Source organism: Hemibagrus wyckioides, linkage group LG21 (assembly GCF_019097595.1).
Source record: "Hemibagrus wyckioides isolate EC202008001 linkage group LG21, SWU_Hwy_1.0, whole genome shotgun sequence".
NCBI lineage: Eukaryota > Metazoa > Chordata > Actinopteri > Siluriformes > Bagridae > Hemibagrus > Hemibagrus wyckioides.
The window spans coordinates 11,603,440-11,629,028 of NC_080730.1; the positions used below are offsets into that span (position 1 = coordinate 11,603,440).

Below are 25,589 nucleotides of genomic sequence, written 5' to 3' on the forward strand. Positions count from 1 at the left end.
TACTGATTATCACTATGTAACCATTTTCTTTTTGTTCCTAGGTAGCAAATGTTATATCCTAATTGCTTATACTGCAAAAGTATATCAAATGGCTATTATTCCCCTTAAACCTTGACCACAGGGAGATTGGAGGTGATTAAAGGCCTTCTTTTCTATTCTTTAGGTATAAACAATTGTGTTACATAGTGTTATTTGTGATTATTTATAACCATGCAGGCTGTTTGATCAGGCGCCTCCAGGGTTTCTTCCTTGACGTGACTTCATTTTGTGTTATTCCGACAATATGGAGACAAAAGATGCAGGAAACAGGCCAGTCTTATTTGGTTGTCCCTCAATGTAGCCATGCTGGAAGGAAAGATAGTATATGTTTAGAGGCTTCAGTAAAACCTTCAGTAAAAGACTGCATAGTTCAATATTTAAAAAAGGAAAGCTAATTAAAATCTGTCCTGGAAGAAAAGACTGCAGGCTGCACAGAGCATTCAAAACCCTTTTCATTGAGATTCTTTACTACGGAACTTTACACTCCATCTCCCCATCTTTTGTTCCCTCCAGGCAGCTACCTTTAACCCGAAATCTATTCCTCTGATATTGCTCTTGTAGGGTTTATTGTGTTCAGCAGAACTCACCAAAGACTCTTGGACTCCTGACTCATTACACAGACAGATAATAAAACACGAAAGCACGATCTGGATTTGGAATTTTGTGTTAGTTCACTAAGGAACAGATGGAAGTACCAGTTACTTCCATCTGTTCCTTAGTGAACTAACACAACACTGGTGCAGATAATATGGTGCTATTAGTGCTATGATGCTCATCATGCTATGTGAAGCCTACTGCTTCGATGGCATAAAATCAGTCCGACTATTAGATCATGTTCTATCTGCTTACTTTTCATTAATATACAATCTTATTACTCTGATTTGAATTAGTAATTGTCTCTTGCTTTAATGTATTATCTCGTTGCAGTTTACACCAAAGGGAAAAATAAACTTTGAAATAGGGTAAATGTGGCTAGTCTGATGTCTGCAAAGTCAGTCAAATGACCTCTTCTGTGAAAGCTAGTAGCTGGTTCTTGGTCATGTTTAACAGAAGCATTTAAATTATGGGGTGTACCCTGAAAAAATACTTGAGAAAGGGAGTATACTTTTTTTTTTTATCAGAGAGCACTGCAAAATATGCCAAAGGATCAGTCTTCATTTTTTCCCTAATAAAAACAGCAGATGAGCCAGCTGGCTTATGAATTTGGAATGCAAGTGAAGCAATGAATGGTCAGATCTTTACTGACCACCTGGAAGCCTGCCCTGTTTACAAAATAGTAATCTTTTAAGTTAGCTGATGGATAGATGCACTGGCAAACCACCCTCACATTCTGTCGCGGTAAATGGACATTAATTTGGGTTCATTAATGTGAAATAAAATCTTTGAGTATCTTCACAGTTTTAAGTATATTTCTAACACCATTTAACATCTATATTTATTATGATTTAAGGAGTCCACTATAAACTCCAAGAGAAGAAAAAAGGGAAAAACAAGGTGTAAAATCCAGCACTAAACAAAAAAATTGAATATTAATTCTAAAATGATTAAAAATGCTGTGTGCTCTCCTGTAGTGGTCAGCACTTAGACCAATAGGTCACATTTCACAGTTTTTACAAGGGACATTAGACAAAAGATTTATAAAGGAAGGCTACTCTTTGTTCTCCATGTAGCGGGGAAGTGGGCCTCATAGCAGGAAGTCTGAACATGTGTGTGTACTGATAAAAAAAAAAGTGGAACTTCCCTACTTACCCACCAATCAGCATCCTCTTCTGCTAGGACCACCAGTACCTCCCCCTCAGTAAAAGTGAGCTCATCATGGTGGTCAGCCACACAGTCATACATGGCTTTCACTCGTCTCAGCTTTGCCTTCATCTGAATAATACAGAGCACAGAATTAGTTTGGGTGTAACACAGCTCACTTCCGTGTCAACCTAGTCTACAGTGATCCATCAAATGGTTAAAGAAGGTGTACGAAGCTCTCTTCAGAAGGGTATGAACCGCAGACACAATATGAGCTCACCGTGGTTCGTCTGGGCAATGGGTGTGGAGTGCTGTGGCAAGAGGACGAGGAGCTACCGTTAGAGTCCAGGCTGAGAGAGCGAGGGGAATTGGGGGAAATAGCTGGGCCCTGTCGCCCAGAGCTGCAGCTGCTCTGCACAGTTGAATACAAGAAGCAGGAAGTGCGACTTTCATCATCTGCCTGAAAGTCTGCAAAACAAGGGGAAAAAAAACATGACTTACTTCCTTTTGAATGTAGAATAGAGTGATAAATCCCCCTTAGCAAAACAGGTATGAGTGGATGTCAGAATCTTAATGCCATGTAATATCATGTACTTCAAACTGTTAGGCTTAATTTACAACAGGATTAAGAGGTTGTAAAAACACACACACACACACACACACAGGTGAAGAGGTAAATAAGGTCTTACTCTGTTCTGGCAGCTCTGACAGTGCATTGAGGGTTGTCACTTGAGCAGTGCATTTCGGAGACCCTGAGCTGAAATAATCTTAATTTCAATAACAATATTCTCATTTATTAATTCTTATTTACTTCAGGTTAAGTTACCAATACAGTACAGAGTAGAGAGGATTTGACTTCATTGCCATTAACTATGAAATCTATGAAATATTGGGCTTGCCTGACATCAAGTTGCTCCTATGCTATATATATGATATATAAATATTTTTTTGTTAATATGGCCTAAAGACTTAATAAGAATTAATTATCCATGTACAAAACACAGTTTAATACATCATCCAGCAGGTGGCAGCTTTTTAATGCATCTACATTTAAAAGAAACTTACCCACACTTCTGAAAAGATGAATCTTGAACACTAAAGCTTCGAGGACTTGATGGCAATCTGTAATCTACCCAAAAAATTTGTAAGGATTAAAATATGTAGGAACGTCTCACTGTGACTTGTGTGTTTAGTTCTGTGAACTGAGGGAGGAAGTGTCCATACCAGCGTTTGGAGGGCAGCTGTCTCCATAGGGGCTATGAGGCACCTGAGGCGAGGGCTCGGAATAGGTCCGCTTATGTCGGATCACCAGAGGAGGAGGAGGAGTTCTCTTTGTACTGAAAATGACCTCGCTCCTGCCATCTGGAGGACTCACAGGAGGGGGAGGTGGAGGGATGTTTGGTGCTGCAACAGAGGAGAAGAGGAGGAGACCAGAAATAAGAAACCAATGAGGACAGCCACTCTGATTCAGCAAAACGATTTTCTATTGGTACATTTTTACTATATTCTATCAAACGTCATAGATTCCTTTTGGTAATTATGAAGTCCTTGGATTTTTGGAACCCCAGGGGAAGCCTCTCCCCCTCATGACAAGCACAGCAGCCCACAGTGCTATGGCACTCATTTCTGCATTGTTCTGTGTTTTCCTATGTTTTTTGTCTACGTTGCCATGTGTGTATAGTTTTAATACATGTCCTTCTATATAGTTAATGGTTGCTGCACTTGTGTGTCACGATTAGTCTCATCTGATTGCAGTTTACTTTGATTTGTGTGTCTAGTATATGGAGCAAAGTAATTTGCTCAGCTACTGCATGTTTAATCTACTACCAAGCCTTTGCTCATGTTCACAGTTTATGTTTATTTTATCCTAACTTTGTGTCCATTTCTGATTTCTATAAATTGTCAGCCACAAGAGGAAACAATGCTTTTTAGGTGCCTTTTTAAAAATGTTTTTAGACCTCTAATAATCGCATCATTTCAAAAGAGAAAAAATGATGCGTAATGCATTTGCCTGTTTTTCCATTTGTCTGGCACTGAGGTTAACTCTGCCTCCAACTGGAACAGACGTGCTGCCCCCTCCCTTAAATGTAGTTCAGCAGAGGAATATGTAGTTCAGCAGAGTGGATATAAACATTCTTGAGAGTTAGTGTATGGTGATATACAACCAGAGGATCAGGCAGGAATTATTACCTCTCACTCTTGGGGGCAGCGGAGGTGCTGGTGAAGATGGTGGAGGAGGTGGGGGACTTTCCAAACTTCGTGTCTGTAGGATGGGAACGGCATACATTTCACGCTTGTTCTCACTCTGTGACACGGTCAGCCTGCGGCCTACACTGAAGATTCTCCCTCCTCCTCCTCCTCCTCCTCCTCCTGCTCGATTATAAGATGAACTGCTGCTGTGGTACACACTGAATGGACGGACCTTTTTCACCGGACCTGACTGCACATGTTGATGAATCTCTTTAATACTCAGCAAAACATCAAATGTAAACAGAGGAATAAAATTCTTTTCTACAATGATGATGTATTTTCATATTTTTCATAATACTAAAGAAAGTTTGTAATTTCATAAAACAGTCTAATTGATGTTTAAAGGTTTAACAAGCAGTTTTAACCATTGCTGGAAACATGGCACATTATTTTCCTGCACAACTGCTATGACTCTAGGACTATTTGTAAGACATTTATTTACTTATTAAATAGAGGCTGACCTTATCTTCCAGGTCATCGTCACTTTCATACCAGTCATCTTGCCGCAGTTTCCACTCGTACTCAACGTGAATGTGCATGTTGAACTGGTTATTCTGAGCCTGCTGGATCTGAGGAATAAACTTCGGTAGTTAACAAATGATCCTAATACTTAAACTAGGTTTATATTCAAGTATTACAGTTTGGGTCAAGGTTCATATTTTTTTAACAATCAGATTCATTACCCTGTTGAATGTAGTCTACTCTTGCTTTCTCAAATACAAACCAGTTATACTAAGGTTAAATGACAGCATAAATTGTTTTACAGATCTGAGGGTAGATACTAAAACAAATGAAATGCTGTTTACCAACTCTTCACAGTGGGTGTGCTTCAGTCTTCGAGCAATATCGAGGGCTGTCTCGCCATTTTCATTTTCTGTAAGAGCAGAACAGTACTGTATACCCGTATTTCAGCATTCCTCAAATGACAGCAGTGCATTAAACATGTTAGTGAATTAAATACTTTATGAAATAATTGGTGAGTGAAAGGATACAGAGAGTAAGGTAGGTTTTCTTACTGATATGTGTGTTGGCTTTGGCCTTCAGCAGGAGCTTCAGGCACTCAGTTTTATTGTGCAGACAGCAGTAGTGCAGTGCAGTGTTTCCCCTCACAGTCTGAGCATCTAGATTATTACTGAAAGAAATGAGACAAGTGAGGATTTTGATCTCTTATCTTCAACAGCATTTTCACATGGTGCTAATCCTTTTTTTTCTGCTATAGTCTTGTCCTTTTATATATCTCTCAATGTTCATTTTCTCCCCATCTGTGTTTTACGATCTTTATTTCTCTCTGCACATTTCCCTTAAAAACTATGTCACAGTGGACATTCATTAAACTGGAGCAATATCCAGATGGTGTTCCATTTTATTTTTAAATTGACTCAATCACACCATTCAAAATGATTTTACAAAAGAATGCTTCAGCAGAGGCCTGGAGTGGCATTGTGTGTTGCTCAGTGGAACATGAAATTAGACATACTTTACAAAGTGTGGGAATAGTCTGGGATACAATCACATGCAAGGAGCAAAATCAGACCTGATCGTCAAAGTAAAGCAGTGCATATCCACAGTCTCACCAGTTGTGTACTAGGAAGTCCACCATGTGCAGTGAGGTCCGGTCAGCCAATAAGACAGCCAGATGCAGTGCAGTCTCCCGTTTTTCCTTGAAGGAAGAAAGACAGAATAAATCACCTGTATATAAGTGCTGGTTGCTCGATTTCATTGAAATAGTATTGTATCTTTTAATTTGTGTCCAAATTTCATTCACTATCTGAGTCTTTCTGAGTATCACATGGCAGTTACTAATCTTTGTGGATGAAGGAATCTACTGCATCTTTTAATACTTTTGCAAAAGCAATTTAATTAATTAATTAATTAATTAATTAATTAGCTAAAAAAGTGAAAACAAATAAGGAAAAAGTTTTAGTTTTTTTAACTGTGTGGGAATATTGAATTGAATTTTCTTACAATACCTAATATCTGAGTGTATCCAAATAGGACTGGGAAGAGGGAGCTGAGTGTGTGTGTGTGTGTGTGTACCTGCAGCGGGCTGGGCACAGGCAGACTGAGGTCAAGTTTTTCTGTGTACAGCTGCAGAAGGCTGAAGATGTCACGCACATGAATGGCTTGCTGTAATTGCTTGCGCAGGCTGTCAGTGGATCCACCACGCCGCTGAGCAAACTTACTCTCTACATACTTAGCCAGGATGAACTCTTTACGTACCAACCTACACACAATTTTTTTTGTATCATGAAAATATTCTGCATAATTTACACGTGACAGGATAATTATAAGAAGAAAGCACAAGCATCTGGCCTGATGGCCTGAGCGCCGTCACCATCCAGAAGATGGTTGGTTGTTTCTGCCCTTTTCCCTTGATAGGCAGCTTAGGATACACATACACAGACCCCTCCAAAAGTATTGGAACAGCAATTCTCTAACACATCTAGATACAAATATCAGGAAATGAAAGCTGAAATTCTAATATATCTCATCTTATATTTATCTTTAGATCTAAAACCCAAATGTCTGCATAAGAAAACCAGAAAATATGCACCTTAAGATATACTTTTAGAGGGTACTGTAGTTTTAACAGATTGGGTGGGGCTGATGATGGAAGCATTACCAGCAAGCAAGATTCAAACAGCTGAGACAGACTAGTTCTTACTTACATGTCACTTTCAGCTGATGGTTTCAGAGATGGACTGAGGAGACTGGCCTCCACAATTTCATTAAACCCTGAGTTCCCTACATTTCTTGCCAGCTGAAGAGAGAAAGAGAGATGTTATGTCCATGTTTATGTCTATGTTATGTCCATGTGTGGTTGGTAAAGAACCTGACCAGAAGTTCAGAAGTGCCCAGTTTATCCAGAGAGAGGGACTGGATGCGGGAGTAATGAACGCCCATCTCCCGATGGATCCCAGAGCATTCTATGCAAGTCAGGATACCCAAGTTTGTAGAGATCCATGTAGGATCTGAAAATAACACAGCACAAATTGAGATTATTCAGTGCTCACAGTCCATAGTTAAGATGAAGTCAGATCTAATAACTGTACAGAATAACTGTGTTCATTAGTGTATATATTTTAGTTTTATACTTAAGCCTATACAATGTGGACTCATGAATTAAGGCTCAACACTAATGGTTCAAATAATAATAATTTAAAAAAAAAGAGGGGACTTTTGGGCCAATCAAAGATACAATGAACTGCTTGTTTAGTGACTATAAATGTGGAAGACGGCCCTTTTCCAGAGTGCATTTTTTCTCTATGCACCCTGTAAGCAGTACACTCACACAGGTTGCATTACATTTAGGTTTGCAAAGGGGCGGAAAATTTCTGGTAAATTTCTGGAAAATTTCCAACTTTATCTCGAGAATTTTGGAAATATTACAAGTTGGAAACTTAAAAGGATTTATAGGAATTTACAGGAATTTAGGGGAATTAATGGGAATTTATTTAAATTATTTAGAAATTTGGGGAAATTTATATAAACTGTATATACAAACATAAATATAAACATTGTGTTTGGTCATAAGCTGACATGCAAGCAAACTAATGAATAAATGAGATTTTGGACTTTAATTGGAAGTCAAATTGAATTGAACACAAATGATAATCATAAATGTTGAATGTAAAAAAAAAACGTTTGCTGTAAAGGAGAGAATCCCCCACCCTTTCTCTTCCAGAAAAAGTCCCATTCAAAATTCTAATCTTTGGGTTCAAATGCAGAACTGTGGCTTCAATATTCTTGTGATTCAGAGCCTGGGAAATAGAGAGGAATTCCGCCTTAAGTGACTGAGGGGGAGTGTGTGTGTGTAGGATGGTGTTTTTTAGACAGTGTTTTTTTTTAATAGTAATAGTAGTCTTTAATAGTAAAATTTTGTTTTAAATATAAATGTATGTAATGTTTATTTAATTTACATGACTACTCACCAAGATGGACATTTTTGGAAATTATTTTGTGTGCAGGATTCAAGAAATCATCAATGCATGTTATGGAGGAATGCACAGTGCATGTTATGGAGGAATGCTCGTGGAGGCAGAGCCTCAATAGCCCTGCAGTGCTGTGTGCATGTGATTGTTGTTGCAAGATATTTTTTTCATCTACATTTAAGTTCCCTGTTATATGCTAACCTGCAATTTTGCAAATTCACAGTTTATTATATATATATTCCTGTTAATTCCCATAGAAAGTTTCCAGCCTTGAAAATTTCTGGAATTTTGCAACCCTAATTACATTACTGTCACATTTACAGCATTCCTTTTTAACACTGTGTATGTTATGTCTCCTTCCTGTTGCATAACTACAGAGCTAGAAAAGATAATGTTATTATTGCATGAACAACTTCCTCTAACAGGCCTCTAACAGGATTTGAACCATTTCAAAACTAATGTATCTTTTTGCCTTTTCTGATAAACATAATCAAAATGCCACTATGCGGTGTCACTGAGATGATGATGGGCTCCCTTTTGAGTTTGGTTCCTCTTAATGGTTGTTCTTCATGTCATCTGACAGACAACATCATTCCTGGCTTGCTCATTTAGAATCTAAATCTACTTCCAGATTTTCTGCAAAGCTGCTTGCAGTTGACATTTATACATAGTGCTTTTAAAAGTCAACAACAGAGGTAAAGAGTGTTCTTGTGGAAGTTGCATTCAGACTGCCATAATCAATGTGCTGTATAGTTGGAGCACCTGGAGCACCGCAGTCGCAGCAGACGTTGTTACCCGGCATGCGGAGGATGTCCTCAATGATCGCCCGGGTCAGATCCTCCACGCTGCTTCCTCCACTCTGTTTGTGCTCATCCAGAGCCACATTCAGTGCCTCCTGCTTACTGTTGGTCAGCACCGAAATCCACCTGAACAATAAATATATATTTTGTAAATGCTTAAAAAAAATTGCCATTCATGAAATATGCGCATCATAGGAAGTTAATTCATCTGACCATTTCAGAATATTAAAGCAGATTTTACATACTTGAATTTAAAAAGTGCTTATGTTTATGTGCTAGAGAGTATTTGGTTTTGTGTTATTTTTGAAATATTCTGTTATTGTGTTATTTTCAATTCTAATAGCCTTTCTCCAGTTGTGTTATCAGCACTCATTTTCTGACATTTAGCCTCAGATCAATAGGATACCTGAGCTTCAATCACAGAAACACTTCAAACACAGCACATGGAAACTCATTTGATGAAGCTATATTTAATATGTCAAAGACCTACTCTTCTACAGATGAGTGTGTGTGTGTGTGTGTGTGTCTCTTCAATATGGCATAGCTGCAGTACTTGACTGGGTAAACACAATACTTTGCTAAGATTTAAACACAAACACTGCATCATCTTAAACTCCCAGAACCCATCCTGTCAGACCTTCATTCCTGCCTTCATTACTGTGCCAATTTCCAGTAAGTCTCATTGTAGTTACTGAAAAATACTGGGTTAGTGTTGTAGAGTTTAAATAAATCTTGGCAACGTTTATTTGCTATCTTTTCATGTAATTCATGTAATATTTATTTTATAAATATTTATTTTATAAATATTTATTTATTTTTTATAAATATTTAATTGTATTTATTTATGTGTTTATTGTCTTTGCCTCATTTTTATTTTCCTTTTTTTCAATATTTTCATATTTTTCCATATTTTATTTTAGGTTTGTCAGTCAGCATAGTCTTTTTGGTCAACAAATTTGTCCAGGGGGTAGCATTTGGTTCCTTTGGTCCCTGATGGATTCAGTGGCAGTTTTCTCCAGCTTGGCAACTCTAAATCGGTTCCTGAAGATAAATTAATGCGGACTTGCGAAATTGTTTTATAAATATCCGTATGCAACTTTGAGTACACTTGTGTGTATCATATTTATATGTACTTTGTATTTATATGTAAAAACAAAAATAAAGATTATGCTTACAATTTCAGTGCTTTTTATGATCTCCTGTGAGCCTCACAACATCTAAAAAACAATGCATCGAAATATGTCCAGTATTGGAAGTATAACTTACGCTACGCAGTCAGGTTCATCTTCTGCGAGAAAGTGATAAGTGCGGTCATCTGCAACAAAGACACATAGGAACAAACAATGAACAATGGAGCACTTGTTAAATACTGACAGTAAACTAAACTTAGATAAGGAATCAGGTGACTACTAGTTACTATAATATTAACACTAAATCAGGAGTTTTTCAAGCTCTCCTGAGAGAGGAGTGAATTTCTATGACTTGAAATATTCAATTAAACATAATATAATATAATGTAATATAATCTCATACAGGGGTAATAATAGCAAATGCTATAAGAAAAAATGGGACTGATGATATTATACAGTATTATATTATTATTATATACGTATTAAAAGTACAGCAGGATGCATGAAAGCATATTATCATCAGAGATTTGACTTCAGGTTATAACACAGAGGATTAAACCATAGTACTGGTAGGAGAGAGTGCTCTATAATCATTACTTACGAGAGATGAGATCAAAACATTTCTTGTCCTCCAGACTGGGTTTAACCTGGCAGGTCAGGAGGTTCAGTTTGGCTGGTGGTTTATTAGGCTTAGAGAAAACACAATATGAAACACTTATTAAAGTGAAAATGTTTTATTTATTGTCCATTTAAACACATAGTTTTTAGGTACTTCTCTGATCTATAACTTGATGTGTAATGCATCACTGGTATTTAAGATTATTAAACAAAACTTCACAGCAACAGCAAATACTTATTTAGATAAAACAGTCAGGTGTTAGAGTTGGATACTAAATTTAACAGTGGCTTTGCTTACAGTTCCGTGAGCAATGGTGAGATAGCAGTTCTGCACAGTGCACTTCCTTTTCTGCCATGTCTTTCTCAACCTGTAGGAGGCAGGAATATGATAGACAGGCTAGTTTTTTATTCCACTGTTCTGATTTTAATGCTTTTTCCTATTGTAATATAGACACCAGGGCCAAATAAATGCCAATGAAGGGATCTGAAGATAAATTGTAATGGATACATGCAATGTATAGTTGATGTTTGTGTGTGTATATATATATATATATATATATATATATATATATATATATATATATATATATATATATATATTTATTTATTTATTTATTTACCCATCACTCTTCTTATAGAGGTAGCCTGATTTCTCTGTTCCGTATTGTTTGTTGCCTTGAAGCTGGTGCATGCTGTACACTGTTTGTTTAGATAAAGAATCCTACAACAAACACACACACACACACACATTATTGGATCATTAATTAAAAGACACAAATGCAGAAAGTCAGCAGAGACTGAAGAAGTGACGGCACACGATTTAACTTGCACCCAGCATGCAAAATTTTCAATTTCACTTCCCCAAAAGGCACTAAACTACATTAAAATATAGTAATATTAGAAACAATAAAACGTAACATAAGCAATGAAGACACTAGATGACAGAGACAGATCTGTAGCAAATACATGTTATTACTTCTACTGGATTAAGTTCCACAAATGTGCCACTGCATAAACAAAGCCATAAGTTTAAACTTACCCTCCTAGACTGAATGAGTGCATTAGGAAAAAGAATGAAAGGCAACACTTAATTATATTCAAACTACAGAGTTTATTTTCTGTAACTATTGCAGATATATGTCTACACCTACTAATCTATTCAATCATCTAATTAGCTAGTCACGTGGCATCAGTGCCATGCAAAAATGTGATCTCAGTGATTTTACAGGAATGTTTTTTGGTGCCAGACACGCTGGTATGAGTATTTCTGTAACTGCTGATTTTCACACATAGCAGTAAGAGTTTACTCAACATGGTGCAATAAAAACGTCCAGTGATTGCACACTTATGGCCTATTAATACCAATTAATCATTGCTTTAATGCCACAGTGTGTTTGAGTATTGCTGACCATTTACATCCCTTAATTACCACAATTTTTTACTATCTTTTAATAGTTCCAGCATGATAAAGCACATTATCACAAAAATCCTAATATAGTGCTCAGTGAGTGTACAGTTAATGTTTCCCAACATTTAGTTACCTTCCTGTGATCTAGTCTTATAGCATATTGCTCATTTCGTTGGGCATATGCCATTCATTTCCTGTTCTCAACTAGTTGTTATCTACTAAAGGAAATGAGTGCAAGCATAGCCAGCCAGATATTTCAATCACTGCTGTTATTATTTCAAGCTGTAATATTGCACAGAAAAAAAATCAAATTTCATTAACAAGTGTTTTAAAAGTTGTGTTAGAGCTAGATAAAAGAACATTAAAATATGTGTCAATTGTGAATTCTGAATTGTATTCAGAAATCTGAAATGAAAAGGTACGGTTGTACCATGTTGAGTGACAGCAGGTGAGTGTGTAAGTGATCACCTCCTTAAGTTCAGGCTGCAGGGCAGGTCTTAGCTGGTCCCTGAGAGAAAACAGCTGCCTCTTCTCTTCATCTTGACTGTGCTTGATCTATACACACATATGCCCACAAGCAAGGACACAGTACACATGAAATTTCTTTAAATCCACACCAGACATACATAACACATTCTTTCCTGATTCAGACAGATCTGCTCATGGAGTAGCATTACAAAAATTCCATATCTTTGAACCAAAATACATAATTATTTATAAAGAAAGCTTGATTTAGAAACGTGGGATGGAATTGTGAATGTTGACTAAAAGACTTTTGTGTCAAAACAATAAAAAGGAGATTTCTTTAACTGATAACCAGCAAAAAAAAAAGCCTGGAGTCACACTTGGTGAACTTAAATGTTGTCTCTAACTCAGTATCTGATGCCTAGATGGGACTCTGGATGGGATCTGGATGTCATTTAGCTTTCATTGCATGGCTGGCCTGAAGACACCTATAAACGTGTATAATTCTACCAAAAGAGCCATCTCAGCCCAAAATATCAACAACTATGAACAACTACTGAAAGAACATAAACATTACTGAAACCCGAAACCTAAAACATAAACCTAAAATGGAGCTGAAAGAGCTTAATGACTGATCCACTAGTACATTCAAACTGAGTCGTAGTGGCTAGTGGCAGCTGCAGAATGAGATGTCCTTTGAATGTTGATAAGCTGACCAAGTCATACACACACACACACACACACAATTACAGTCATCTGATGTTGTTTGGCAAAATGAAATTAGAGGGTAGAATGCACCTGGGTTCTTATACCTTGAGCTGAGTGACTATAGCTCTTTTCAGAGATGTTAGCTGTTGTTTAAATCTTTCCAGATGAGGAAAATTGGAATTTCCACCTATTTTGGGGATGCCCATGTTCAGTATTGAGTTTCTTTGTCAAGTCACACTCCACAGTGGTTGTCTCACATGAAAGTAGATACTCAGTTTTTTTTTTTTCACACAAATGTTAAAGTATATGGTTATATATACAAGTGTTTGTTCATAAGAATCTCGAATTTGAAGGCATTAGCCTCACCCACTAAAATTCTATGTGAGGCTATCCCAACAGAAGAACTATGATCTAACACTGAAAGCCAAAAGTGTGACCTGCGGCACTGAAATAATTCATTTGTTTATACTGAATGAAAATGCCCGAAAAGTTGACTTCCATTCTGCTAGAGGACTGGAATGTCCATTAAAAAATTAAGCTCATAGTCCAGAGAAATGACCTCAAAAGCAGCATAGGGACATTTAATATAAAGTTCAGAAACAGTTACCATGAATGAGCATGAAACTCCAGCTGATTTCACTGGATTTCACTTGTGCATGTAAAATCAGTGCCTACAACTGACTGCATCAACATTGCAAGCCTTACTGTAAGGCCATTCGAATAAAGAGAGGTTTTTCTAATGTAAAAATGCACTCACAGAGCTGAGTTTTCCATTGAGGGTGTCAATGTACTGCTTCAGTTTCTCTGTGGCAGCCAAGCACTCCTGAAAGAAACTGACAAAGGAAACCAATGTAATTACCATCAGCACCAGTGGTTTGCTGTTACTGCAGCCCCATCTCTCTCCTCTTTTCCTCCGTAACACTTTCTCTCTATTCCACCACCCACCATTTTTCTCATCTCCCTCTAGCACTCTCATCCTTCTTTTTCAAAATTTTCATACAGTGAAACATGGCCTTAAATGGAGACAAAAGATGAAAGACAAAAAAACAACAAAACAAACAAACAGGAACACATTAACACATGTTTTATCAGGCATTCCACACATAACACTTTTGTGACTGAACAGGAACATGAAGCTATGCTGGTGAACTTCACATCCCAAGAGGACATGGTTTTTTTGTAGAGCTGCATATGGCATCTCTAATGAGAAAGCTTTAACTAGTTACATTGTGCACCAGTTATGTTTTTATTGGTGTAGTTTGTTTATCTTTATAAATTGTTTCTGTGGTTTCCAACACACCCGATCTGGACACTGGATCTGGACACTGCATCTGGACAAGTTCTTGGTTTTTCTGTATTTTTGTTCAGCACACAGACAAAGCAGCAATGCCTCTTTTCCTAAAGAGCATTTTTACACCTTTTGTTGTTTAACACTCTGAGCCATTTGAGCCACAATTTTGGTCCAACTGGTGAAACATGAAAGCTGTTTTCAAGCGAGAGACAAGATCCTTGTTTACTATAACTGTTCAATTAGAAATTTCAACTAGGCTCAGAAGTTAATTAATTATACCATTCATATTCATTCCGCTATTCTGTTTATAGCATTGATATGTACGCAGTTGCATTAACAATATGCTGCAAATTCTTTGTGCCCTTGCATCAAGTTGCAGTAATTACAGGGGTTTTATGTAATTCAATGATGCAAACAGCCCCTGTTGTCCTACAAAACAACAATTAACAGACCACTACCTATGTGAAATGAAATCATTCATGTTCATGTGATGCAAAGGACAAAATAAAGGCAAAATCCATCATCTTACTTGTCCTGGGAGTAGTAGTGCTTGATGAGGTTCTGGAGCAGATCCACACCTTTCTTGCTTTTAATTTCATTCACTTTAATGAGGTACTGTGTATGAGGACAACATGAGGCAATACAATAAGACATGTTTATAGATAGATAGATAGATAGATAGATAGATAGATAGATAGATAGATAGATAGATAGATAGATAGATAGATGTTTTTGTGTGTATGTGTGTGTGTTTGAGAAAGAGAGAGAGAGAGAGAGAGAGAGAGACTCAGTGTTGAATGCTCACCTCACACATCTGCAGCTGAAACATTCTTCGTTCCTTCTCTAGCTCTTCTGCAATCTCTCCACCGCTCACCTCTGTTCTCACCATGCCATATTGTTTTGCCAGCTCCCTCTTCTCCTTCTCTATCTTATTGCTTCAGAGAAATAAGGCACATGTTTAATTCCATCGTGTATGTGACGTGTGTATGGGAAAGATTATTCAATAAGTGGGAAAAAATGTGTTAGGTATAACTACAGAGGTTAGGCTTTATGGAGGTAATGGTAAGGGGGATTCTGAGAGCTGAAAAAAATTATATAAACTATAAATATAACTACATAACATATATAGATGCATATGTTATAACTCAAAATCATTTAGTGAAAGAAAAGCTAGGGTTGAGGGGGAAGTTCTTTTTGTAAGTTTCCTTTTTAAGTGTTTCTTCATTTATGAGAGTGACACAGTGACATGGGAAGTGAGTGTCCAGATCAAATCAGATGACAAATACTAAAAGAAACTAAAGCAAGGACTCTCCATGGCTTGCAACTAAAAAATATGTAAAAAATAAATAAATAAATACATACATACATACTGTATAAGTTACAATGTGTGTGATGAATGTATTGCACAATTTAACTAAACTCTATTTAGCACATTAATGAAAAAAAAATCCATTGTGTTCTGTCATTGAAAATCTTCTTCTTGGCAAATCTGATAAAAATCTGCCATGGCAGGCTTTTATTGCTTGTAAAATCAAAAAGGGCAGTCACTACTACAAGAAGAAATAATAGATTATTTTCATCCTGGAACACTGCTGTCTTGCACAAACCAGTTATATTTCACCTGCCATGTATTTTAAAAAGGCACCTGTGTTAAGTCACATGCACCTGCTAAACTGCTAAACTGGCAGCAGCTATACATGCAAATGGTCACTAAAAGGTTTGTAATTAGCACTTCTTTTTGTGAGTACAGTCCTCACTTGGCTGTGTGACATACTATATACTAGAAAATGCTGCATGCATATGCAATGATATTGCAATGCCTAAATATCATAATAATGCTCTCTTCCAGTGCATTTACATCTTCAAGGAGACTTTTGTACATCATAACTTTAAGGAACATGGCAGTATCACAAAACCTTAAAATTAAACACAGCAGTTATGAGCACTTACAATTTACTCTCATAATCCCTCCATGCTTTTTCAAATGGCTTCTTCAAATCCTGAGGGAAAATAAGTTAGAATTAGAAGCATATTTTTTTCACCTAATGATAGAAAATGTATATATGTGTGTGTATATATATATATATATATATATATATATATATATATATATATATATATATATATTCCTCCTATATACAGTGCTGGATATAAGTATTGTATTGAACTTATTGTCATAATTGTCATACAATTTTTGTAATTTCCTTATACATAGGTTTATTATATCCAGGAACAGTTGTACAGTTTCAGAAAAGACCAAATCCACCACATTTGACTTTTTACACTTACACCTTTAACCTCTTTCAAATCCCCTTTCACCAGTGAGTCCAGGAAGAAGTTGATATTGTGGAGCATGCTTTTCAACTGTGGGAGAAAAGATAAAGAAAAGGATTTCATTTAAAGAATCATTTTTTAATTATGCAGCTCTTTTTTGACAAAATAGTCTGTAAGCTGTAGATAAGAACTGTAAAGAGGTTCACAGTTTGAAGTTTAAAAACATATCATTTCAGTTCAGACCATAACTAAAGATGAAGTAGGCCCAGCACTGGCCAGTGGGTGTTTTCTCCCACAATGACTCACCAAGTTCTTCATGGGTGTCAGAAGCTCTTTGGAGAATTCAGCAAACTTATTAAAGGCAGAGGCCACTTCCTGTTCTCCATTGTTACGGAAATTGACAGCTAGCTTCTCCATGGAGTTGATGTACAGCTCAAAATGTGATATATGGTCTTGTGGGAAAACAGATGGAAACTTAAATGGATTTGAATATAAATTTAAAAATGTACATTTAAAAGTGTAACATGCCTACATGCATGGTCACTATAGCATTTTAATATCTCAAAAATGTTCCTGAAATAAAAATGTTCGGGCTAATGAAAGTTATAGTACTGTAATATTGTAGTGCCTTTATGCTCGAACTGTTAACCTGTTAATAGGACTTTAGCTATGGTTAGTACAGTAGTAACAGAAATATGCTGGCAGAAGGCATTATATTTAAAGCATCAGTCCTATCTGAATCATCTGGGCATGTCATCTTGTCCCAGATTTTTGATGACTGTGGTTTGTTCATTGCTTCTTGTGCTATATATATATTTAAAGAACAATTTACAAAAACTTGTTTTTTTCTAAAATATTGTTAATCTTTATCGCTTAAATTTTGCCCAAATTAGCTGTGGGTATAACACTGTTCTGCTTGCATGTTTTACAAAATAACCAGGGCACTTCAACAAAAACCTTTGGAAAACTGGAACGGTAACCATTGTAGCGAAGTCTTTTCCTTTGAATGACTTCAACACATCTGTGGCTGCAGGACATGACTAACTAGTCTCTTACGGTGCTCCGGTGTGAACTTGTTCCACTCTTCTTATAGTCTCTTCCAGTTAACTATAACAGGTTTCTTAGCAATAACTTTGCAGCCAGAGGTTTTCAATCAGGTTTAGATCAGAGCTCTAGGCTGGCTATTTCATCATTCCAGTGTTCTTAGCTTCAACAAACTGCTTTACCCATTCTGCAGTGTGACAGGGTGCATTGTGTTCCGTGAAAATTGTGGGCTGGTTGGGAGATGCTAGCAAGGAAGGATGTTGCTGAAGGAGGTTCTGATAAACATTTGCATTCTCACTGCCATGTAGCTATATAAGAGGACTAACTGCAGCTGTATAAAACATCCCCTAAACAATTCCTACTAATTATTGACACCTTTAACCCTCCAGAATTAGAGTTGCAATCTTCTTTTGTGCTACAGTGGTTACTGTTCTCTAAATTTTGATCACTGTGTTTTCCACAACTTAAAGGATTTCAGTGAAGTGCCTTTCTACATGCTAGTATATGTATCAAATGTTTATTAATTGTTCTCTAATTTTATTCTCCACCGTACAGCTATTTGAAATGAAGTAAAAAATTAGGACATTATGTGGAACTGTGGCAATGTTACCTTGACCAGAGGCATGCTTGGCTTTGGAAGCTTTCTTCATTTTCTGCAACACTGTACGGTCACAGTCCAGAGCCTACAAAACAAATGCAGTTTTACTGTAAAGAGGTAGGTCCACTGTTAGCTTCAATGAACTGTACTCATCTTAAAAACCTGGATAATGGATCATGGGCACATTAATACATACTGTAGGTTTCATTTGGACTGACCACACAAGTAGATATATGTAAGATTAATTCTGGAAATTGTTTCTGCATGAATTCCTGTTCTGTTTTTGAAAAAGTTATTAAGGCCTTCTGTGTTATAAAGAAGTTTTATCATCTAATATAAGGCAAGCTTATGTGAATACAGTAAAACTAGTTAAAAATAGTTCTGTAATAATTATTATATGTGACAGAACCTTTTTATGACACATGCTCACTTGCTAGTATCTCGAAATGATCAGTTATGGCCAGATGTGCTAAGCTGTTTGCAGCTGTTAGTTAGGTTGCATTCTGTGCAAGTTGTATTCAGGTTCACGTTATGTACGAAACTTGTATACAAGAAAGAGGACTGTGCAAAAGTGGGAGAGCCAATATAAAAAAGGATGGGAATACAATTGGGCTGTTTAAGAATCGTCATCACAGAGTATTGAAATTTATCTTTATAGACATTTTAATTATTCATAAGAACTACATTTATTAATCAACTACAACTTAATAAATTGAGATTCATTTGTCATAGATATCTGGCAACTCAGATACGTCATACTAAGTACGTCTGAAACACATCTAAAAACACATCTTTTTCACATTTAAAAAAAATTCAACACATTAAACAGAACCTTTGACAGTGATGTTGCCAATTTTCCCGATATTATAGAAGCCACAGAAACCACAAGCAAAATAACATCCAGTAAACTACGCACTTTTAGACATAAAAGGGTTATTTACACAAAATCCTTTTTACTGAAACCAATTGGTAAACAAAAAGGATAAGATTCAGGGTAATGCCCTCCACACTGTTGATGAGTTCTGAAATGAGGGTTTGTGTTATTTTCTTTATCAATTTGCAATTAGTCCCAAGCTTTCAGTTTAGTCTGTTTAGTTTGTTTAACCCAAGCTTTCTCATACCTGATACTGATACTGATTTTATTGCATTTTGTAGTCCACCTCCTGCTGCACACATTTACAATTAGTATGTAAGTGAACCTCCTGACCAAAGAATAACAATTCGGAACAAACCTTTGCAGAAACATTTCCTGTTTCAGCAATTCAAGCAAGTTGCAAAAATTCTTGCCTTCCTAAGGCTCATCATACTGGGTAAATATCCATGTTGTAACAACAGAATTATTCTTGCTATAACTAACAGATGTTATGCAATGCATCGATGTGTGCACAAATGTAACTGAAGCAAAAGATGAGAATACACTGAGGAAATGGTAACAGCATTAGAGACAACGGCTGAGACTACCATCTCACATTATTATGTGTGGAACATAATCATACATGTTTAGATTAACATCATTAGAGACTGATTAAGTCTGTTATGCACTTCTTGTGTGCTGTAAATGAGAGGGGCTGGAGGATATCACATCTATTTGTTTTTAGCGCAGGAAACTTTTAAACTCTTAAGCCAGGATTTTCATTATGTGGATGAGCCACTGCATACAGTATATGGCCTTGGCAGCTTGATTGAATAAAATAGCAGAAAATAACAGTAACAATTTTGTATAAAATGTTTTAATCCTAAGCCTAGCCAATTTGACACTGTTGTGGACAGTATACAACCTAATTTAAGTGCATTTTATCAACAAATTAGGCAAATGGTACCTCATGATTTCCAGCCGCTATGAAACGCCTCTAAGCTGTAACTTCATCCATAATGAGAATAACATTTGATATCCCCTGCCTTTCATCCACTCTGGAAAAACAGCATGATCTGGATTTGAAGGCTGCCCCAGTCATTTGACTAACGCAAACATATAACTATAGAGACAATTCATTTTTGTAAGTATAACAGCACTTTTTATCTGAGTTTATACAGAGTGGGTGAAAGGCAGAGGAGAAACATAAGTTTTATTGTATTAATGATCATAAAAAATACAAATCATAAACAGAAATTCAAAAGTCTACTTAAAATAAAAGAGCATTCTCTTCTGCTCTATCTATAATGTTTTCATTGTGGCCTCTGGTCTGTTGATAAGAATAATATTGTACATAATAACACAGTAACACAGCAACAGTGTAGAGAATAGAAGGTATGGAGGTGGAATATTTCTAGTTTGCATATTCATGTCAGTGCATTTTTATATGACGAACTCTTCCTCTTCCTCTTGTGCGTTAAAATATAATGTGTGTATTAACTAGTGTATTATAATAAGCCAGGATACTGTTTTTTTTCTGTTACATTAGCAAGATTTAAACTAATACCAATGTTTTTTTATGTCTGATTAGTCTTTGTTGTATATATCAGTGTAATATCCCTGAGCATACACAGTGGTTAGAGACAATACCAGACTCAGCACAGTTAAATCTTTCGTTCTTCAATCCAACCAGGAGTCTAGCTTTCAGTGCGGCATTTGTATGCATTCAGTCCCATGAGGCAAAAAAGCATTCATCCTAGGCTCAGTTGACTCACACATTTCTACTACATAGTCAGTTTTACTTTTACATTAACAGAACACCCAGCTAAAACACTGATAGCAATAACCATTAAAAGCATATTCTTTGCTGAAGCTTTATTGTGTCTTAAGCTGCACCATCCAAGCCTAAATGAATCATGTACTTTCACTGGACCCAAATCCAGAAAATAATTCTGTAAAATAATAACAGAAGAAATGAAAAGAAGAAATAGAATAATGCACCGTGAATTAGAGTAAGGTTCTGTTTACTTATTAAATAAACAGAAGTTGTGACTAAAGGGTTGTGCCCATGGATCCAAAGATGGCTGTATGATTGGAGGTAGATTATAAATATAATCTGTGTAGAGTATTTTTCAGCATATTTTATGACCCTGCGACCGACTGAGACTGAATGGTAAACTGAATCAGGGATAGAGATTTTTGTCTAGTAACGACTCTGCATCATACAGCAGAGAAATCAACATTTACAGTATGTGGAAAGAAGATTTACATATTTCCTTACACCACAGTGTGCCTGTCAACTGTAGCGGAAGAAGAAAGTAACTCATCAGTACAGCCTGGGGGATTTCCATTTGCAAGGGGAAGTGGATAATATTATAATAGCCTATGTTGTGTGCATGTGATAACACTAAGTCATGTCAGGCATAAATAAAATGAAATAAATAAATAAACAAACAAACAAACAAACAAATAAATACATCACATTGAATACACATAGAATATCTTCAGTTTAATACTCAAACAAATGTTTAAACTGTTTTATGATGTGAATGTGAATTGATTTGTATCTTACAGTAATGGGGTTATAGTATTCTGATCAATGCTGCAGGTCAACTAAATCAACCTGGCTCCTTGGTAAAACAGGCCATGGTACAAAGTTTTCTATGTTAATGTTGGGATTCGGCCTTCATTTACACACTCCAAATACATGTCACCTTCTCCCTCTAACAGTTCCTCTGCTAAGCTCAATTCATCTAATTTACTCAAAGCATCATACAAGAAGAAGTAGTTAAACTTCCCCATACAATATTTGTGTAAGTAATTCAAAGAATTTGCATTTGATGCATTTGATTTCATAGAAAATGCCTGTAATCTGCATTTCACCTTTCTCTCCTTTTACTTATGCTGTCCCAAGCATAAAAGGGTATGAGAGTCTATAGATCAAGTTTTGCTCTGTAGATGGTTGGGCATATCAGATATGAAAATTGACAGCTCCTTAAATCCGTCTATTTTTTTTTTTACTGTTCCATTCAAATTCCTAGTTGAAGGAGGATTTAGATGTGGATTGAAAGAGAGGGTCAGCAGTAAGCTTTCACAGTAAATTAAAAAATAAACCACAGTGCCAAGAAGCATAGTAGCTCTACACAAAGACCAGAACAAAACCTTCACTGTCACTGCTTAGGTCATGCTCCTTAAATTTATCCTGCCTTAGCTGAATGAGTGGCATTTCGTTTAAGTTGAATTAAACGAATTCATTCGTTTTTAAGTCTGCACTAACCTAATGAACCTTCCCCATTTGTGTTCATCTGAGAATAGAGGTGTCTCTAATAATGACTAGTGTTAAGACATGCACAAAAGCTGCTGTTCTGTAATCAATATAGAAGTATAGATTTTCTAACTAAGCATGCTCTCTGTACCATTAAACCCTGCAGGCTATAAATGTGCCCACTTCACTAGTGACAGTGGGATCAGCCATCTCAGATGATGCTCAAATCATCAAGCATGTAATGTGCCACACTGTTCAGTTCACACTGCTTTTCACTGCTTAGGTCATCACCATGGTTACCCGATAATATAACATGCCTCCTAGAATTTGAGGAAGTCACCATCCATATTGCCCTGGGCATGACACTGAATGCATTTTGCAATTTGGTGCACAAACGGGACAACATGCATAAGAGGAGGGCTTGGGGATTACATAGACCATTTTATCCTGGCCACATGTTTTGTTTTGTTCTGTTTTTCTTTGTTTGTTTATTGTTGTTTTGTCTTGTGGGGGTGTTACACCGCATTTGTACACTGGATATAGGTACGGGACATAAATACAGAATAAACATCAACATAATACACAACATAGATTACCTACACAATGTGTGATGAGTTGTAAACACATAGAATATGTGTTGAATAATTGTCATTTATAGGGTATACAAATACTCTAAACAATCAGAATAAATGATCAGAGTGGCTATTAGTGATAACTGTGAAAAAATCTGGAAAACATGTCTGTTTTCATGGCTCCATAACAAATCTTGAAATCAATACAATATTCAAGACAAGGTTGTAAAGTTAGATAAATTGCACTAAACGCTTAAAAATCATTTGGATGAAAAAATATATATATATGCAAAATAGTGAGAGAAAATATAGGTTTGATTAAAAAAAATGAGCCTCTTGGTTCAGCACAGTTCTCCGCACCGTCACATCTAAACCGGACCAAATACACAGCTCCTAACAAAGGCCATGCATTATTCCGGTTGATGCATCCTCATTATCTTCTAATAAGAAGAATACAGACGGATTTGGTAATGGATGTTATGGAAATGACAAAAACAACGCCGTGTTCAGACAGTACACACACAATCCATTAGACAAAGTGGACAAAGAGCTTCATGCTGCCTAAAGCGGAACAGGAGACACGTTAGAATTAAAGGGAGCGCGTTTCCAGTTTATTTCGCCTTCCTGTTAGTTTGCTAGTAAAACGAAAACAAAGCACCAAAGGAGTAACATATACGTTCAAAACCACATATTACACTATTTATTTAAGGCACGGCTTTCAAACCAGGACCAAAAACAGCCCAGATGTATCCAGAAAGACTGGATAAGCGCACTCCTGCACTCCACACACACACACACACACACACAGCTGTCAAAGTAGCTCTGATTAACGTTTATATTTTGTAAGATGTCTCTTGTACAGCTGGAGTATTAAGAGGGACTAGTGAGAACCTACCTCTTCAATAATGTTAACGGAATTCCGGCAACTTGTCATTTTCGTGATGAAGGAAGAGGTTGTTGGAGAATTGTAGTCTTCCAAAGTCTCCGCGATGAACTCCTCCACAGATATAAACTCAGGCATTTTGGTTGCTTGATTGCGAAAAATAAAGATGTGTTGTTGTTGTTGTTGTTGTTGCTCTTTTTTTTTTAAATAAATGATTTTAAGGTGTACCCATGAAAAACAATGCTGCCTGTATGCGTGCCAGGCTACTGCAAAACATAGTCTATAAAAAGCAATACAGTGAAGTGCATAATTGTTTTCCTCTTTTCAGTTGTCCAGCAGCTGTGACTGATGAGCGCTCGCGCATAAAGAGGACAATGATGTTTGCTCACAAGCGCCTGCCTCGCGCTGCTGTGTAAAGTGGCATTGCGCATGCTCTGTAGCGTAACGCTGAACCGAACGACTAAAGAGCATGCCTACCGCCTTTTTATAATAATATAATAACTACACAGGTTTCATTAGATGCAAGATCAGTTCACCAGGTATCCTGAAAAGCCCCGTTCTGGTGAGGTCTAGATTTCAGAAATGTGTCAAAGTTATTGATTGTTATTGACTGAACATTTTTAATTTACTCCCATTCTTCCATACACCACTCTGAATCCAGTTCCAAGAAAACAAACCTAAAATACCAGTTCAGTTCTGTTTACTTTATGTCTGCTTGCTGAAACAATATTGTCACAGTGAACAATTACATGAGCTCTAACTATTAAATAAAGTTTCTGTTGTAAATGATACAAACTGAGGTCATCATTATTTTGTATAGTATACTGACATGCAATATAGATATACAGTATAATTATCATGTACTAAAAAAATAACTGTAGAAAATAATACATTTTATTGTCATTTCAACCTTATATAGCTGACACAATACACAGTGAAATAAAACAATGTTCGTCCAGGGCCCTGGTGCTGCATAAAAACACAGAGCTATAAAACACACACAAAATTAAGGACTAAAAAAAAGTTAACCTAGCCACATAAAGTGCATGTGTGCAACCTAGTGCAAACTATATAACAAGAGACAATGCAGACAGACAGTACAATACACTAGGTTTGTGACATTTTTTGCCTTCTTAATGTGCTTTAGACCATCAGTGGTTTTGTGCAGAGGAAGGGTGAGTACAGAGTCAATAGCCCTATTAGTGCTACTACAGCTACTGTAGTCATGTAAAGAGAAAAAACAGTCCATCATTACTTTAAGAAATGAAGGTCTGGAAAATCTCTAGAACTTTGAAGTGCATTCACCAGAACCATCAAACACTATGATGAAACTGGCTCTCATGAGGACTGACCCCAGGAAAGGAAGACCAAGAGCTAAATCTGCTGCAGAGGATAAGTTTATTAGAATTACCAGCCTCAGAAACCGCCGATTTACAGCACCTCAGATTACAGCCCACATAAATGCTTATTGGCGTTCAAGTGGCAGACATATTTCACCATCAGCTTTTCAGAGGAGACTGTGTGAGTCCGGCCTTCATGGTTGAATTGCGGCAAAGAAGCCATTACTTCGGAAGAACAACAAGCAGAAGAACTTGCTTGGGCCAAGAAACACAAAGAATGGACATTGCTGGTGACATTCTTGGTGACTTAATCAAAATTGAGGGCACAACCAGCCATGATGGGTACAACCATTATGGCTACCACAACATTTTGCAGCGA

General features: G+C 36.7%; 1 protein-coding gene across 4 annotated transcripts; it reads right to left on the reverse strand.

Moving 5' to 3' along the window:
• Nucleotides 1–24,267, reverse strand: unm_sa1614 (un-named sa1614). Of its 4 annotated transcripts, none has more exons than XM_058373089.1 (28): nucleotides 23,883–24,264; nucleotides 18,310–18,382; nucleotides 16,962–17,107; nucleotides 16,671–16,745; nucleotides 16,332–16,381; nucleotides 15,187–15,316; nucleotides 14,911–14,996; nucleotides 13,848–13,923; nucleotides 12,386–12,472; nucleotides 11,130–11,230; nucleotides 10,808–10,877; nucleotides 10,493–10,580; nucleotides 10,028–10,076; nucleotides 8,757–8,887; nucleotides 6,868–7,001; nucleotides 6,699–6,790; nucleotides 6,067–6,253; nucleotides 5,604–5,689; nucleotides 5,046–5,161; nucleotides 4,836–4,903; nucleotides 4,491–4,598; nucleotides 3,970–4,219; nucleotides 3,004–3,183; nucleotides 2,845–2,908; nucleotides 2,469–2,536; nucleotides 2,060–2,247; nucleotides 1,789–1,911; nucleotides 1–345 (listed from the first exon to the last, which is right to left on the reverse strand). In XM_058373089.1, exons 1-28 carry the CDS (start codon nucleotides 24,006–24,008, stop codon nucleotides 271–273), a joined length of 3,027 nt encoding a protein of 1,008 aa, XP_058229072.1. In that variant the 5' UTR covers nucleotides 24,009–24,264; the 3' UTR covers nucleotides 1–270. The 4 variants fall into 4 exon arrangements, with proteins under 4 accessions (XP_058229072.1, XP_058229071.1, XP_058229073.1 ...); XM_058373088.1 differs by having other exon boundaries at nucleotides 8,724–8,887; XM_058373090.1 differs by lacking the exon at nucleotides 23,883–24,264 and adding an exon at nucleotides 19,419–19,486 and having other exon boundaries at nucleotides 8,724–8,887.
• Nucleotides 24,268–25,589: the final 1,322 nt, after the last annotated feature.